At 46.5% G+C, this 16,046-nt stretch overlaps 1 protein-coding gene across 1 annotated transcript in view; it reads right to left on the reverse strand.

Moving 5' to 3' along the window:
- RPL7L1 (ribosomal protein L7 like 1) overlaps positions 1 to 16,046 on the reverse strand; it is an 87,264-nt gene that overhangs the window by 54,362 nt on the left and 16,856 nt on the right. The window contains exons 3-4 of the mRNA XM_069608922.1: positions 15,680 to 15,843; positions 4,333 to 4,470 (exon numbers count right to left, since the gene is read on the reverse strand). Coding sequence (XP_069465023.1) covers positions 4,333 to 4,470; positions 15,680 to 15,843 — 302 coding nt within the window. The remainder of the gene's footprint in view (positions 1 to 4,332; positions 4,471 to 15,679; positions 15,844 to 16,046) is intronic.

The following is a 16,046-nucleotide window of genomic DNA, read 5'->3' on the forward strand; positions in this document are numbered from 1 at the left end:
AAAAAGATAGTCCTGCAGCTTGTGTGCCGTTGCAGGGTTCAATTCCCCTGGCATGTAGTCCCCAAGTTGGCGAGGACTTGGGAAGGTAGTGGACCAGCTGATGTACGTTGGCTTTTCTTTTTTTTCATCCTCTTTAGCGCTCCCTGAAGCCTGCTGTGGGGGTAGGCATCTATGACAAGAGGTGCTAACGCTTTGATGTGTGTGCCACCGCCCCAAGACCAGTGCAGTGCAGATGGCCCACTGTGCCAGGAGGGCAGACTCTGCTTTTCAAGTTGTGTCCACTGGCTTGGGGGGAGCGCGACCCCCCCCCCCCCCGCTCACCGATGATTCAGGACAAGAGTGGAGGAAGCGTTGCAGCACAGTGTGTCCCTCCACTGCTGTGCTGCCCCCTTGATGCTACTCACACTATAGGCCCAAGGCCTCCGAGGTCTGCTGCTGGCGTCAGCTGGGGGGGGGGGGGGTTGGCAGGGCGATGAGATCGGCTGCATGCAAAACCATGTTCTTCGGATTCCTTTGACCAAACTACTCCTTTGTCCCTTTCAAGTTACTGTGTTGCTGTCCTCGTCGGTCCTTGTGGGCCACTGTAGAAGGGGGAGGTGCCAGCAGAGCCTCGTTCACCAAGGCGGCAAGGTCTTCCTTGACCGCAATGAGGGAGTCGGGTAATGGTTAGAGTCTCGAGAGAGAGCGGAGCGGGGCCCAGGTCTCCCGTCTGGTATTTGTTTACCCTTGCTGCGAGTCTTCCCGCTTTCAACAGGCTCAATGCCGGCTGCCGCCCTCGCTCCTCCACGGGCGCTGACTGAGCCGGTGGCTCATATGGTCTGTGTGGTCTATTGGGGGGTGGGGGGGTCCCGCGCTCCCTGTTCAAGTTTCCTGTGTCCCGCTTATCATCTGGAGGCTCTGGGACAGACCCCCGGTTTGTCCCTCACTGCAGCATGCCGCTTCCAAGGTCGCCGCACTGGATGCTGCGTCGGGCCGTTGGGGTGCTCCCGCAGTAACGAGCGTTGAGGCCAGGTCCTGGGGGGGACACAAGTCCCCTCCTCGTTCGGAGGAGTGCCCCCACAGATTTCCTCTAGAAACCAGTCTACTGAGTGCCGGCCGCCGCCTCCTCTTCTTACTTCTCCGATATATTCTGCACTCAGGCTGATTTTACATTAATGCTGATTTTACATTAATGCGTCGCCATTAAGTTGCGGATTATGGGGAAGACGGCAGCTCATTCAGCCATTCTGTCTGCGCCGCCTGGTGGTCTCCCCACATCTATTTTTTAAATGAAATGTACCAATTGACCTTCTGAATTCGACCAAAAAAAACACGGTAAATTTGGCATCAAGCAAAATTGGGCAATACCGAATGAAGACATGTAGACATGAGTGTTTTGGTTGCGGTAAAGGCAAAGGATGGATTTTGCAAGAATTAAAAAGTGTAGGAGATTGCGGGCAGTGGGAGAGGAGAGAAGAGCAGCTGGGAAGAAGGAAGAACAGTAGAGATTGTGGGAGAACACACGGAACAAGTGAAGAAAAGCACTTCAGTCTTCGAGGAGCGGAAACGATCAGACAATCGGAGGAGGATACAAATATTTGTGGTATCAGCATAGAAGTGGAATGAAAACCCGCATTTGGCAATGATAGACGTAGAAGGACTTCAATGGGCAGAAAATGTGCGCGCAAATATGTGAACATATTAATGAAATGAACAGAAGTTACTTTTACCCGGAACCAAGAGGTACAATGCGGGCACGATTTGTTGACAGACATATTCCAGCTACAGCGAATGGACGACATTTAAAAAATAATGTGAACATTCATTTCAAGATTAAGTTCATGCTCAATAATGGGCCAAAATCGATGCATTAATTTGGATATCACGGTGGACATAAGCACCCAAACCACCAAGTTCACATTAGATAGGAAGTAAGAGACAAGTAAGAGACAGGAACTCCTTTCACACCGAATTGACGTACCTTAGAAATCAAAAAATAATTGCTTCCTCGCTCGGTTCTTAAAAGCAAGAAGCATAATCCAGGATGAGCAAATAATTGAGATTTCGGCATTTGAAATGCAAAAACAATTTCTCCATCAAGGACAAAACCAGCAAAGTTACCATCATTAATAACGTAAGTGTGACAACAATCACACTTCAATGCATTAACACAACGCCTTAAGCTACAATCTGATAAGAATGACCTTACTGAGCATGCACACAAAATAAGCGGCACTATCAGCATTGCCTTTTGCTATGAACAGACAAAATGTGCGATTGTATAAAACCGCATCAAATAAGCAATGTCTGCAGAAGACAATGCAACCCCTCTAATGCGCTCATGAGAGCAGATCCAATCAGACTGGACACACAATATCCATCGACAAAAAAGAAAGGCCTGCAATTCTTGCTCACGTCACAACAATGCATCCTGGTTCAATTAGCATCCATGGCAGGGGAGCCAGCCAATCACGTTACTTAGATCGTGGGCTGAATTTCACGATACAATCGTGCATTCCAAGCAATTCGATGGCTGCTCCCCCACCCAGTCATCTATACCCCCCCACCCTCCCGTTGCCTCCCCTCCCCACACCCCCAACCTTACCGTTTTGGTGACAGCTCAGCTGCCACCAACGCCCTAGCCCCCTGGGCAGCCATGGAAATGGAAGGAGCTCCACTGGAGACCAGTCTTCCAGCTCTATGGTGGCCATCTTGGTTAAGTATTTTGTATGAATGAACGGGACGCCGAAGTCGGCACTCATTTATACAAAATGCATTGCTCTCAGCACCCTGGTGTGCTAATGCCATTCCCACCAATCCGGCCTGCGGGATCAGGTGTTATTGCTCAATTATAAAGCTGTTATACTGTGCCAATCACCATCTTCGTGGTCTTACGACACTGGTACCTTTTCCAAGAAAAATGGCTTAGTGTGGCCCCATTCGAGGTCACCAGATCTAGTGAAGGAATGAAAAACGAGGCAAAAGAGGGAGCAGGGAGAAATAGGGGCACACACAACTAACAAAATGGGAAGATAGAATTGGATTGTGTTAGAGGTGATTGTAGAGCTAGGGATGTGTATAGTGGCTGGCAGCAGATCAGGGGTAATGAGAAAATAAGACCTTGTGGTAGCAAGCATTTTCTTGTAGTGGTGTTTTACAGTATTGTGGAAGAGGCTCTAGAATTAGTAGAAGCACAGTTGTGTGAAAGCCCAGTGATGTGCACGAGAAGCCATTGAAGAATAGAGTCCAGAACGGTCAGGAAGTGTGTGCATGCTTTTCCTTTTTAGGCACTGCAAGTCCCAGGTATATAATATAGGATTGCCAAGGATAGGCAGTGAGAAATATATGCAATTTAAACCTCCTGCTGAAGTGATGTAAAGATGTTTTCCATTTTCTGAGTCGGCATCAAATTCCCTGCATGAATAGTTTCTCCGCCATTTCAAAAAGCTAAACTGCCTCAGAATTTGCCCTCACAGGCCGTTGGATAGTAACAAATAGCTCTTAGCGATCAAACTGTGTGCTGCGCGCATATGAAAAATTGAGGTTGCAAGTGACTTTTTATGCCTTGCTAGAAGCTTGAAACTTTAAATGTTTACCCCCGGCATCATATATTAGAAAATATTCAAAAGATAGGTTAATTTAGCATCAAGACACACTGAATTTGTTCAACTGAAGAGCCAAGATTTGTAACCCATCAAAACATATGCACAAAAACAGACCTTTTGGTTACACCATTTGGGGTCCGAATTCCCAGATGGCATAACAAAAACATCCACTGGCAAATGTTCTTGAAGCAACAACTGTATTTGGGTATTAAATTGGACTGGTCTGGTTGAATACAAGTCTTTTCACCATTTCCATTGGTCAGTCTTGGACCAGGGAGACAGTCTCAAAGTTCCTGGCCCAGCTAAAACACCATTCTGTTAAAAAAGGTGGAGTGTTTTGGTTACGTTATATCGTGATTCCAGTGAAGCAACTGATGCAGGATTATGCTCTAAAGATCTATTTAACGCTAGGTTTCGGAGGGGAGAAGGGGCAGGGGTTCTCAATACAAATCATATGCAAGTTAACAATGTTCATTTAGGAGGTTACAACTGGCAAATATTAAAAAAGGAATATTTGTTTTATTGTAGCACTAGAGAAAGGGAACTATCCAAAAACAGGTTGTGCTGCAAAAACAAGGATATTAAAAGTAATTATGAATAATTAACTGTTTGAACCCATTACTATTTCTCCAAGTAAAGGGAGTGCCTGTATGGGAGTAAGAAAAGCGCGTACTCAATTCTTACAATTGCAAAGGGGACTGTAGAGCCATATTTTAGATTCAAATGTCAGTAACATATCTCGACTTACCCCCAGGCGACATATGGTTCTATCATTCTCAGCATCTTCAAAGTGGACTCTGTCAGCTTTAAAAACACACCTGTGAAAATCTTCCTGAGACGCAGACGCTCTACCATTCGCCGCACCCTGGGGCACACCCCCTTAATCCTAAGAAAAATAAAATAGGGAGTGGTCAGCTGCATGAAACAGACTCAAAGGATACACATTAACCAGGAATCTGCCGCATTACTCTAAAGGAGTGTCAGGGAAATTCACCAACCAGCAAGAATCCAACAGACAGAAGGTTGGTAAGCATCTGTAATGGCAGTCAGCATAGCGGAAATCCACAGGGCAGGACGGCACAAACACACCCAGATCCAGATGTCCTGATGAAGAACCAAACTGCAATCACCTTTCCCAAGTTACATTTTCTATACCTTCACATAACAGTCTTCTATGAAAGGAGCGTGACAGACATTCGATATCAGGTTGTCGCCAGTATATCTTACAATCGTCTCATGGTACCTCGCGCCGAGTTGAGAACACCTTGCAACACGGAGCAGACACATTTCCATAGTTTCAGCAAGTCAGCAGTACCTAATCCACTCTACAGCGCTCACAGGACTCAGCAACACCTCATACGCCTAATGTTGCAAATTCTACATACCGAAGCTGTCTCACTGGGCAAAGCGGGGGAAGAGCCAGCACTCAAAAAAAAAAAGCTTCCTTGTTTGGTCCATCACATAAATATACAAGAAGCGGACTGTATCTTAAGGTTTACCGAACACCTATAGATTAGGGCATACGCAGTTACATATGGTTGGGGCTATTCAAGGTAGTGACAACTCAAAATGGCAGTTACTAGCGAGCCTTAGCTTTGCGAGCAAGGCTTAGAGGGCCATTAAATGTATAGCAGCATATACAAATTTCCACCACTGGAGCAATCAATTCAGGAGACCATGAAAGCCCAAGTCAACTGCTACGGCCTGCAAGATGAGCGCAGTATCTAAGAGAATGTAGTATTAGAGGTCAGTGTTTTCTGACATGACCAGAAGCTGCCTGCCTTGCATACTTACTCTCAGTGCTCCAGATAAGATATTTAAGTGCGAGTATTTTACTCCCTATTTTTTAAAGTTGGGAGTAAAATGATTTGAGTAAAAATGGAAGTCCATTTAACAATGGGAGTATTTTATAAGCGAGAAAAAATATGTATTAACTGGGAAATAGAAATGTTTCAGTAATAATTATTTATTTGCACCTAATTATTCATACACATGCATTACTTACCGTAAAAGCATTTCTGATGGTTGTATCTGCTTAGATTCACATGCTGTGCATAGGTCCGACATCCAGTGGTCACTGCGGAGTATTGCATTTTGTTTTTCGTAGTCGAAAAGGGGACGTCGACAAGGCGTGTCTGTAACACTATCCCTATAGTGACGTGCGTTGTACCCATAATCCCTCACGCGTCGAGGTCCCTCTGTTTGTATTTTTCTGCCCTGAGGGAGCCTTCTAGACGTGAGTGAGTACAGAAAAGAGAGAGATATAGAAAAGGATGTCTATGTTCCTTCCACCCGAGCGGGGAGGAAGGGTGGGCGCATGTGAATCTAAGCAGATACAACCATCAGAAATGCTTTTACGATAAGTAATGCATTGTCTTCTGATGTTTGTTAATCTGCTTAGAATCACATGCTGTGCATAGACTAGCGAGCAGTACCCGGAGTTGGAGGTGGGTTGTGAGAAGTAACAGTAGAGAAAAGATGTCTTAATACTGCTTGTCCCACCTGGGAATCAGATCTAGAGTGGGCATCTAGACAGTAGTGTTTTGTAAAGGTGTGTACAGAACTCCAGGTTGCCGCTTTGCAGATGGACTCAAGGGGAACATTTGCAATGAATGCTATGGACGCCCCCGTGCCTCGAGTAGAATGTGCTCTTGGCCTAAAGGGCAGTTCTCTCTTAGCAAGAGTATAGCAGAGAGTGATGCATTGAACAATCCATCTAGATATAGTGGATTTTGAAACTGCATCTCCTTCTCTTCCTGCTGCCACCGAGACAAAGAACTGATTAGTCTTTCTCAGTGGACTAGTTCTTTCCATGTAAAACATGACAGCTCTGCGCACATCAAGTGTATGCAGGCCTTTTCTCCTAGATTTGAAGGATTTTGAAAGAACGTTGGTAGTTCTATAGACTGGTTGACATGGAATTTGGAGATGAATTTCGGTGCGAACCTTGGGTGTGTGCGTAGAACCACTTTATCCTTGTGAACTGTTACAAAGGGGTCTAAAACCGAAAGGGCCTGTAGTTCACTTACTCTCCTAATGGAGGTAATAGCTATTAGGAAAGCAGTCTTAAGAGTGAGATCTTTAAGAGTTGCCTTGTGCATGGGTTCAAAGGGTGACCCCATGCGCCTGGTGAGTACCACATTTAGATCCCAGCCGGGAGCTGGGTTTGCTATTGGAGGATGTATTCTCTTTACCCCTTCCATGAAGGCTTTGATTACTGGGATCTTCCACCACGATACTTTGAGTTGTGAAGTGGTGTAAGCAGAAAGCGCTGCCAGGTGTACTTTAATAGAATTGAATACTAGACCCGAGTCCAGTAAATGGGTCAGGTACAGAATAATTTGTGTGGGAGAGCAGTCAACGGGGTTGATACTCTTCCCTCTACACCAGATGACAAATCTTTTCCATTTGCTAGAATAGCAGTGACAAGTGTTAGGCTTTCTGGCCTCTCTGAGGATGTCCATGCACCTCTGTGGAAGTTGTAAATGTCCAAATTCTATGACCTCAGGAGCCAGGCTGCTAAGTTCATGGTCTGAGGGCATGGATGCAGTGTCCTGCCCCCGTCTTGTGACAGCATGTTGTACGGGCAGGGCAGTTTCATTGGAGGAGATAGAGACATCAACAAGTGAGCGAACCATGGCTGTCGGGCCCACATAGGGGCCACCAGTATCATGGTAACTTGTTTGTGGTGCATCTTGTGCACTATCTTGTTGAGAAGGGGAGTCGGGGGGGAAAAGTGTAAACAAATTTCCCTGACCATGGAATCGATAGACCGTTCCCCTTGGACTGGTTCTGGGGGTACCTGGAGGCGTAATCTTGGCATTGAGAGTTTTTCAGAGTTGCGAACAGGTCTATTTCTGGGAAACCCCACTGTGTGAAGACGATGTCTTCTTGTAACCGCCATTCGTACTCTACGGGCAGGGGGAAGTCTCTGCCGAGTTCGTCTGCTAGCAGATTGAGTTCCCCTGGTACATGTTGTGATAGTAGGAACATGTTGTGTTTGAGAGCCCACTTCCAGATGTTCTGGGACAGCTTGGACAGTCCTGGAGAGTGAGTGCCCCCTTGCTTGTTGAGGTAGTACATGGCTGTGGTGCTGTCTGTGAGGACCATCAATGTCTTTCCTTGTAGGTGTTCCTGAAAGGCTTTCAGTGCTTTGAACACCGCTAGTAGTTCCAGCAGGTTTATATGCTTGGATGCTAAGCTCGGAGTCCACGCTCCGTGAGCAGTCTGATGGGATAGGTGAGCCCCCCATCCTGTAAGGGATGCGTCTGTGGTTAGAGTGGCTTCCACTGCGGGTGTGGCAAAAGTTTTCCCTAATAACAGGTTTTCTTTTGTCCACCACCGTAGCGAGAGAACCAAGGCCTGCGAGACCACCACTAGATCGTCCCATTGTCCGCTGGCCTGACACCACTGGCTGTTGAGCCACTCTTGCATTGGGTGCAGGCGCGCGTGAGGTACCAAATAAATACATGACGCCATCATTCCTAGCAAGCGCATTGCTTTGCGTACCGTCACCTCTCGACCTGCCACATAATGGGGGGATCTGAAACAGCATGTTTTGGACCCTCTCGTTGGAGAGGAAGACGAGGCCGACCTTTGTTCGAATTAGAGCCCCTAGGAATTGTTTGATTTGGCTGGGGTCTAAGCTGGACTTCTTTTCGTTGATGGAGAAGCCCAGTTGGAACAAAAGGTCTACAGTCTTTTGGGTATTGGAGAAGCATGTTTCGTAAGAATCCCTTGTTATGAGCCAGTCGTCGAGGTAAGGGTATACCGGGATGGCTAACCTGCGCAGGTGGGCCGCTGCCACTACTTTCGTGAATACCCTTGGTGCAGATGCTATCCCGAAGGGTAGTACTCTGAACTGGTAGTGTTTGTTCTCTATCTTGAACCTGAGGTATTTTCTGTGCGCTGGCAACATTAAAATATGAAAGTATGCATCTTTCATGTCTAGTGTTGTCATGTAATCCCCCTGTGATAACAGTGGGATTACCTTCCTGCAAGGTCACCATACGAAACTTTTGGGGTTTGACAAACTTGTTCGCTGGGCGCAGATCTAATACAGGGCGCATGGTTAAGTCCTTTTTGGGTACAAGGAAGTACACTGAATAAATACCTTCTGTTACCTGAGATAGGGGGACAGCCTCTATAGCTTCGTTTTTCAGTAGCTCTTCTACTTCTTGTAGAAGAATGGTGAGGTGTTCCGGTGTCATGCGTCGGTTCCGTGGGGGTTTGTACTTCGGGGAACCGTTGAATTCGATGCAGTATCCGTGGGCTATGGTGGATAATACCCAGCGGTCTGACGATATTCCCTCCCATGCTGAAAGAACGATGTTAGCCGGCCCCCGACCGGTGATGCATGGGAGGGGACCCGAATCTTCGGGTCATTTGTTGGTATTGGGCGTGGAACCTTTGGGGCTGGAGCCGCGACCTCTTCCCCTACCACGGCGTTGGCCTCTTTGACTGAACTGGGTGTTGTTACCCTGGTTAGAGGGCCCGTTGGTAGCAGAGTAAAATTGCTGTTGGTTTTGCTGCTGGCATTGGCCACGAAAGGAGCGTCTATTGCCATAGCCGCGTCTGTTAGGGGGCCTAGAAATTTGGTCAAGAGTTTTGATGGTATCAAACTCTTTCTTCGCATGTTCTAGGGCCTCATCAACTGCTTTCCCAAACAGATGTGTTTCTTCTATGGGCTTATTTATCAGGGAAGCCTGGGTTTCCGGCTTAAAACCCGAATTGCGCAGCCAGACATGGCGTTTGTGAAGTGTTCCCTGAACCAGGGAACGGCCAGCCGTCTCTGCGGCATCTAAGGAGTTCTTTACGATGCCCTGGTTTACAAGAGTTCCCTCTGAGATTGTAGCTAACAGGCGTGAACGCAGGGGTTCTGGTGCGTCCTCTGCTTCGCTGCGCAGCTTGCTCCACTGTGCATCTGCGTAGCTAGCAGGGAATTGTTATTTGCAATCCTAGTTGAAAAGGCGGCGGACGTCGTGATTCTCTTCCCAAGTGCGTAGAGCTTTTTGCCCTCTTTGTCAGGTGGTGCCTCACTAGTGGATAGTGGTACCCCTGCTCTTTTCCTTGTATTAGTAACTACGAGGGAGTCCGGAATAGAATGGCCTCTGATGTACAACGGGTCAGAGGGCGAAGGGCTGAAGAGCTTTTCTATCCGAGGGTTGACCCCTCTGACTAAGGCAGGATTGGAAAGGGAAGGAGTTATTCTTCTCTTTATAGAAGCCAGGAGCGGAATAGACTGACTAACAGGGGCTTTTTCCTTAATAACTTTCTCTACAAAGTCTATGTCAGGAAGAGTCTCCCCTGTGTCTATTTCAAAATGCGCTGCTGCCTTGCGCAATAGTGCATTAAGTGAAGGTTGGTCATCTTTGGGAGAGGTGTTTCCAATAGGTGAATCCTTGGGAGGAGAAGGGTGAAAGACATCAGGGTCTGAGTGCACTGATGGGGATTGCCAAGGCTGCACTGATGGGGATTGCCAGGGCTGCGAGGTAGCTGTATCTTCTTCGAAAGCTCCTGCACTTGTGTAAGGATCTTCTTCAAACCCCTCTTCCTCATGTTCTTCCTCTCCACCCAAACACTCATCTTCCTGGAGGTATTGCTCCTCTTCAGTGAGGTCATATACGTCTGTAGAAGGGGGAAACAGCCTAGGAAATTTGACCCTAGGGTCATCCTGGGGCCCTTCTCTTAGTCGTTTGGGTGTGGGTGGGTTTTGGTTTTCCAAAAACCTTTCCATTTTCTCCATACAAGAATGGAGTCTTCCAATGGTCTCATGGGGGACCCCTGAATAGCCTAGAGGGGGGAAATCAATGTTTTCACCTTCAAAACGCTTAGAACGCTCCCACAACGTTGAAGAAAGGTTTCCGTCGCCATCTGAAAAGCCCTCCGGTAGTTCCGAAGTGCCCTTAGATGAAAGGGGCAGTTCCTGGCTACTCTTATGCTTTTTCGGCGTTTCTATAGCTTTTTGTGCAGTATTCGTTTGTTTCGTCGTCCGCTTACGTGTGTCTTCGGAAAACAATTCTCGCCAGGCTCTCGACAACGAGGTTGTCAGTAGAGGACTCTGGTGTCGACGTTGCCTGCGTTACGCGTTCCTCGACGGCCGCTCTATGGAGCGTTACGTCGGATGATTTTGGGGTAGCGCCCGTGTTTGATGAAAGCCCAATCGCGACTGCGTTTGCGGGTGGGGCTTGAGACCCTTACGGTCTGAGGTAGACGCCGGAGTGCCCTGCGTCCCCTTTGGCGCTGATGGATCCTTCGTCTTTCACGAAGAAGAGCCGTGGGTTGTGTGCTTAGGCCTATGGGGTCTGTGTGCGTCCCTGTCGCCGGGGTGTTCATCCCCATGAGCAGGGCGTGAGCCGAGCCCGTCGGGGCCGGGGACGGACGTCGAGGAGCACGAGCGCTCCTTCTGGGGGTTAATGACTTCCGTAACGGACGTCGAGTTATCACCCTCCTCGTCACTTTCTGTAACAGCGGCGGCGGGTGAGGAAACTGACTTCGACATAGCGTAGTCCGCCCACCTCTTAACTTTGCGTTCTTTAAGAGTTCTTGGTTTCAAGAGCTTACAGGCCGCGCGCAGCTGTCCTCCTTATGATCGAGGGGCAAGCAACGATTACTGAGCTTGTGTTTGTCCTTCCAAGTGTATTTGCCCTACAGCGTGGGCAAAACTTAAAAGGTGTCCTCTCCATAGCTGAGGCAATAATAACTGGTGATAACAACCCCAAGGGAAAGATAGGGGAGAAAGAAAGACATTCTCAAAGAGAAGATAAAAGTTCGAACCCCCACTCTCCCTACTGTATGTTGGCCGGCGAGGCCAGGCCACGTGTTCGGCAGCGCCGAAGGATCTCCTCCGTCTCTTCCCCTCCGTCGAAAACTTGCTCGGCGGAGAAACAGCTTCACAGCTAACGTCGAGGGGAGGGATCTTTAACAATATAATAAGTATAATTAAGGACCGAGGTCCGATAGTAAGTATTTGCAATGTCTCTCTAGGAGCTCCGCGTAAGGCGACCAGAAGCTGGGCGGAAAAAAACAATCTGAGGGACCTCGACGCGTGAGGGATTATGGGTACAACGCACGTCACTATAGGGATAGTGTTACAGACACGCCTTGTCGACGTCCCCTTTGACTACGAAAAACAAAATGCAATACTCCGCAGTGACCACTGGATGTCGGACCTATGCACAGCATGTGATTCTAAGCAGATTAACAAACATCAGAAACATGTTTACATCTTCTGATCAGGCAGTAATAATAGCAATTTCTCTCTGTGGTACTACGTTGCACTGCTGGTCCAAACATATCCATGGAGCACAAGTTCATTAGTGTCTGTTTCCCATTTTTTGTTGGAAGTATTTTTACTGGCTATTTTTATTTTTTGGGTGTATTTGCCTATTTTTAGGTGTGAAAGTGGCTGATACACACCTTAACTTTAGGGCTGCTTCTACTCATTGTAAGAAGATGAAAAGGTGTTGGAGCTCAAAATGAAGGTGTAAATGCATAAGACCTTGTCGTTAGACTCTCATGGCGTTATCCAGCTGGTTTGAAAATGACCCCCTGCTCTGTTCTTCTAATAAAAGGCTGTTATGTCTCGGTATTTTCTAGGTACGTTTTCTTTCTTTAAGAAAATAATTCTAGGTGTACCCTAGGAGGGGAAGCAGTGACAGCTGGATACTTTAGTGGCCGTCACGTCCTTACTTTAGTTTATTTTCATACATTGATTTTTATCATCTTTTTTTCACTTTTATCAGCACCATGGATTTTATATAGCGGCAACACGCCTGTGGTCAGATGGGGAATTTTGGGGGAACACACGGCCCTTCCCAATCCAACAAGACGTGCACCAGAGTTGTGTGCTTGCGCCCAGGCTTTTCTGTAAATTACTAAATCGGGAAATGAAAAAGCTGGTGGCCAAACACACAGATGCACCTATCTGAGGCAGTGTAACATTTTCCATTTTAATGTTTCCGGATGAGGCAGTATTGATTTCCCTTTTACCTGCGGGTTTCCATGAACAGTTTGCATTTTTTTAAACAGTTTGTTGATGAAAATGGCCTTTCAATAAACTATACCAAATCCAACCCCATGGTATTCAGTAGAAAGAGGCGCAAGCCTGTTAATCTTGCATTTAGCGTAGAAGGCGAACACATAGAACAAGTGGACGTCTGTGACTATTTGGGCTTGAGGGTGACCACATGTGGCATAGGGCAAAACAGGTGGAAAATGCTGGGAAGGTCTTCACTAAATACAGTTGCGCTATAGCTAGATTCACAACAAATATCGGGGATGGGGCTCCATGTGTAATGATAGAAGCGTACAAGCTTCAAGCAAGTCAGGCTGCACTCCAAGGTGCCGAAATATGGGGCCACGTGAACATTAAATGAAAAATAATCATGGAAAATGGCTTTAAAAATATATATTGGGGTTCCCACCTAGCATCCCCTCAATCCAATTGCTCATGGAGCTAAACGTACGTAACATCAGCATAGTTACTAACATGAGACCATTACTAAATCTGGAAACCTAGCTCACGAAAATAGAGGGTACAAAGATGTGCGATGGCCTTCATCCACACAGTCCATTCATTTCTTAAACAAATGCTTAGATCACACTATTGCTCTTTGCATTTGGCAGTTCTTTTCCCACATCTTCATGTGTGTCCGTTAACGGTGAAGCAGACAGAGAAGTAATTGGCAGAGCTATTCAACAGCATCTGAATTAACTCCAGAGGTCAAACCAGGGAAGTGCCAGGTGCCTAAATGATTAGCAACACTAACCAAGCACAACCAATACCCTAAAGCGTCTTTGGGTGCTAACCACATTGTAGGCTGTAGGATGCTTTTCTTGTGTGTAGGAAGGGTGGTTTGCATGCCTGGTATACTGCCTCCCCAACTCCTATAGTACAAACCCCACAAGATGTTCCAAGTAGAAGACCTGGTACAGTGAAATAAAATGATTTGAAAGGATGAAAAACTTTAGTTAAGAGGTGAAGCCAGGAAATCAGCCCGTTTTGGACCATAGACACTTGACCTCATCTCCTGATCTCTAGTTGGTACAAATGTATGTTACTATTTGGCTTTAAATTGCTAAAATAACACGCTGTTCCATAGGGAAGATTTGAATAGTGGACAAATTACACTGTAGACCAATCCATTAATACACATTTAGCCAGTCAGATAGCACAGTGAGTAGGGTGTGTGCTTTGACATCCGTGCAGAGCCTGCTAATGCAGGTTTGAATCCCAGGAGGGCCAAACTCAGCCTTTCATCCTTCCGAGGTCGATAAACGAGCACCACACACCATGGGTATTAATAAGCTCAAATGCCTGAGGGTTTGTAGCGCTATATAAATGCCAATTATTATTATTATTTAGCAAAAAAGAATGATTGTATTGCTTTGTTTTCTACATCTGGAAAAGAAAACCGCAAGTACCAGAATGTAAAGTAATGTTAGCCACCCTTGACACAACGTTTCAATTTAGAAATCCAGATTCAGGCTGATGACATTCAGCTAGTGGTTTGCATTGAATGCATTGTGGAGAGCCATTCTACCATCAGATCCCATGCACTGTCTGAGATATGCCCAAAGCTGGATGAAAAACAATGTATTGCCCATACGTAGAGAGCCTAGTACATGGTCACCGTACATCTGGGAAATCACGTTCACCAGGCTAGAATTCTTTGGGGTGCTACCCATTGCAGTGATGCCTTCCTGCTCCATGTGCTTAACTGCTCTTGCTTTCTGCAACAGATTGGGAGGCATGCTGTGCTTGAAAGGATATGGTTAGCTCAAGAGCAACATGTGTGTCCCATTAAGGGTCCCAATCCACAGTCGGGCCAATTCAGTCCTAAATCCAAGGTAGGTAAATCAAACACCATGAATAGGTACCATGACAAATAATTACAGTGCTTGTATGCAGTAAATTTACCTGAAGAGCTTTGTAATTCACCAAATTATTATTCTTTTTATAGACTGTCAAAAAGGCAGGGATCTATTGCACTTGTGCTTCTACAGGAGGTGGGAGCACAGTTTCAACCTAGGCACACAGCTATGGTGGTAGCACTGTTATCTGATGACCATTCACCCTCTGATTTAGCTATCACAGCATTGAGGCCCATTTCAGAAATCGTACATAATCGCGCATGAAAATCAGCAAGATCGAATTTCCAAAGGAACACATTAATTACTCTACCATCCCACCGCCCCTTTCAATGCACCTAAGATAAAAGCAAGTAGTCACAAATAAAACCCAGGAGAAAACATTCGGTAAACTTACCCAGGAGCAGGCATTCCATTTTATTAAACTTTACAATGAGCAATGCAAGCAGTTTAACACTCTGGACCCAAAGTGGAAGCAGGCAGGCACTTTAAATGAATAAACCACACAGATTTCAAGATAAAGGACGCTGATGTCTTTTTTGGGCTTGTGATTTTAAAGCTAACAAACCATGTGACTAGCACTGTGCTTCTGCAACTGAGACTCAATGTCAGTGCGGGAGTATTTTGTGTTGGACAGCAGTCTTTATGAGAGAGTGCTGAAACGCAGATGTTCAGGGTTTGTTTTAATTTATACTAAACGTGCCAGATGCCATTAGCCTTGAGCAGCTCTGGGGGTGTATGGGAGGAGGGGGGGGGTGGGTGTGTGGGGGGGAGGCGAGAGGATGCCTGAACAGTGAAGAATACCTGCCACCTCTCTATACCATAACCAGAACTAGCGTGCAGGAGAATAATAGTGTTTCACACGCACACATCTGCATTTGGCATGCATCTGCTACATGGCTATGTGTGTTCAGTACTGCCTGAAACTGCATATCTTGGGGTTTTGTTGCATGCTGACAGTACTAAGAAGGTTCAGGTCTTCTACACCTACCCAGATGTATTTAACTTGGGCAGTCGTGCAACAGTCAGCAAAAGGCTTGGAATAAAACTTCAAGTTCCTCGTCCTGTAGTGCTACCCCCAGAGGCCGAAAGAGGTACGGGTTTCAAATCAAATGAGGCCTGCCTGCGTGAAACATACGCAGAAAGAAAAAACATGTGGCGTTTTTACAGCATTTCCATGCGTAAAAAGGGCAGATACGCCCCTTATCTGGAGGGCTGCTTACTCTGTAATTCGAATGACGAAGGCCAACTTCTGCGTTTCTGGTACAGATAAAGACCTTGGTTTCTTCTCCATGCGATGCAGCCGAACATCATCACGGCGCTTTATCTGAGAGTGACGCAGGAAGGTCTCTAGACGCTTGAATTTGATCTGCTTCCCTTTTTGAACCTACATAAGAAAAAACACATGGTTAGGTAGAAAGCCCACTTTTTGCCTGATTAGGTAGCCCCTGGACCTTTTGCTTGCTTTTCTCTTCTCCCAGTCAAATACCCCCGAAAGTGTGTTAAGCTGGGAAGAGGTGGTGTTTTAGACTTCCTCCCCTACTCTGACCCAGCTGGTCCCCAATTTCAGAACCATTTGAAAGGGAGAGC

This window comes from Ambystoma mexicanum, chromosome 4q (assembly GCF_040938575.1).
Source record: "Ambystoma mexicanum isolate Mex_15411 chromosome 4q, UKY_AmexF1_1, whole genome shotgun sequence".
Taxonomy (NCBI): Eukaryota; Metazoa; Chordata; class Amphibia; order Caudata; family Ambystomatidae; genus Ambystoma; species Ambystoma mexicanum.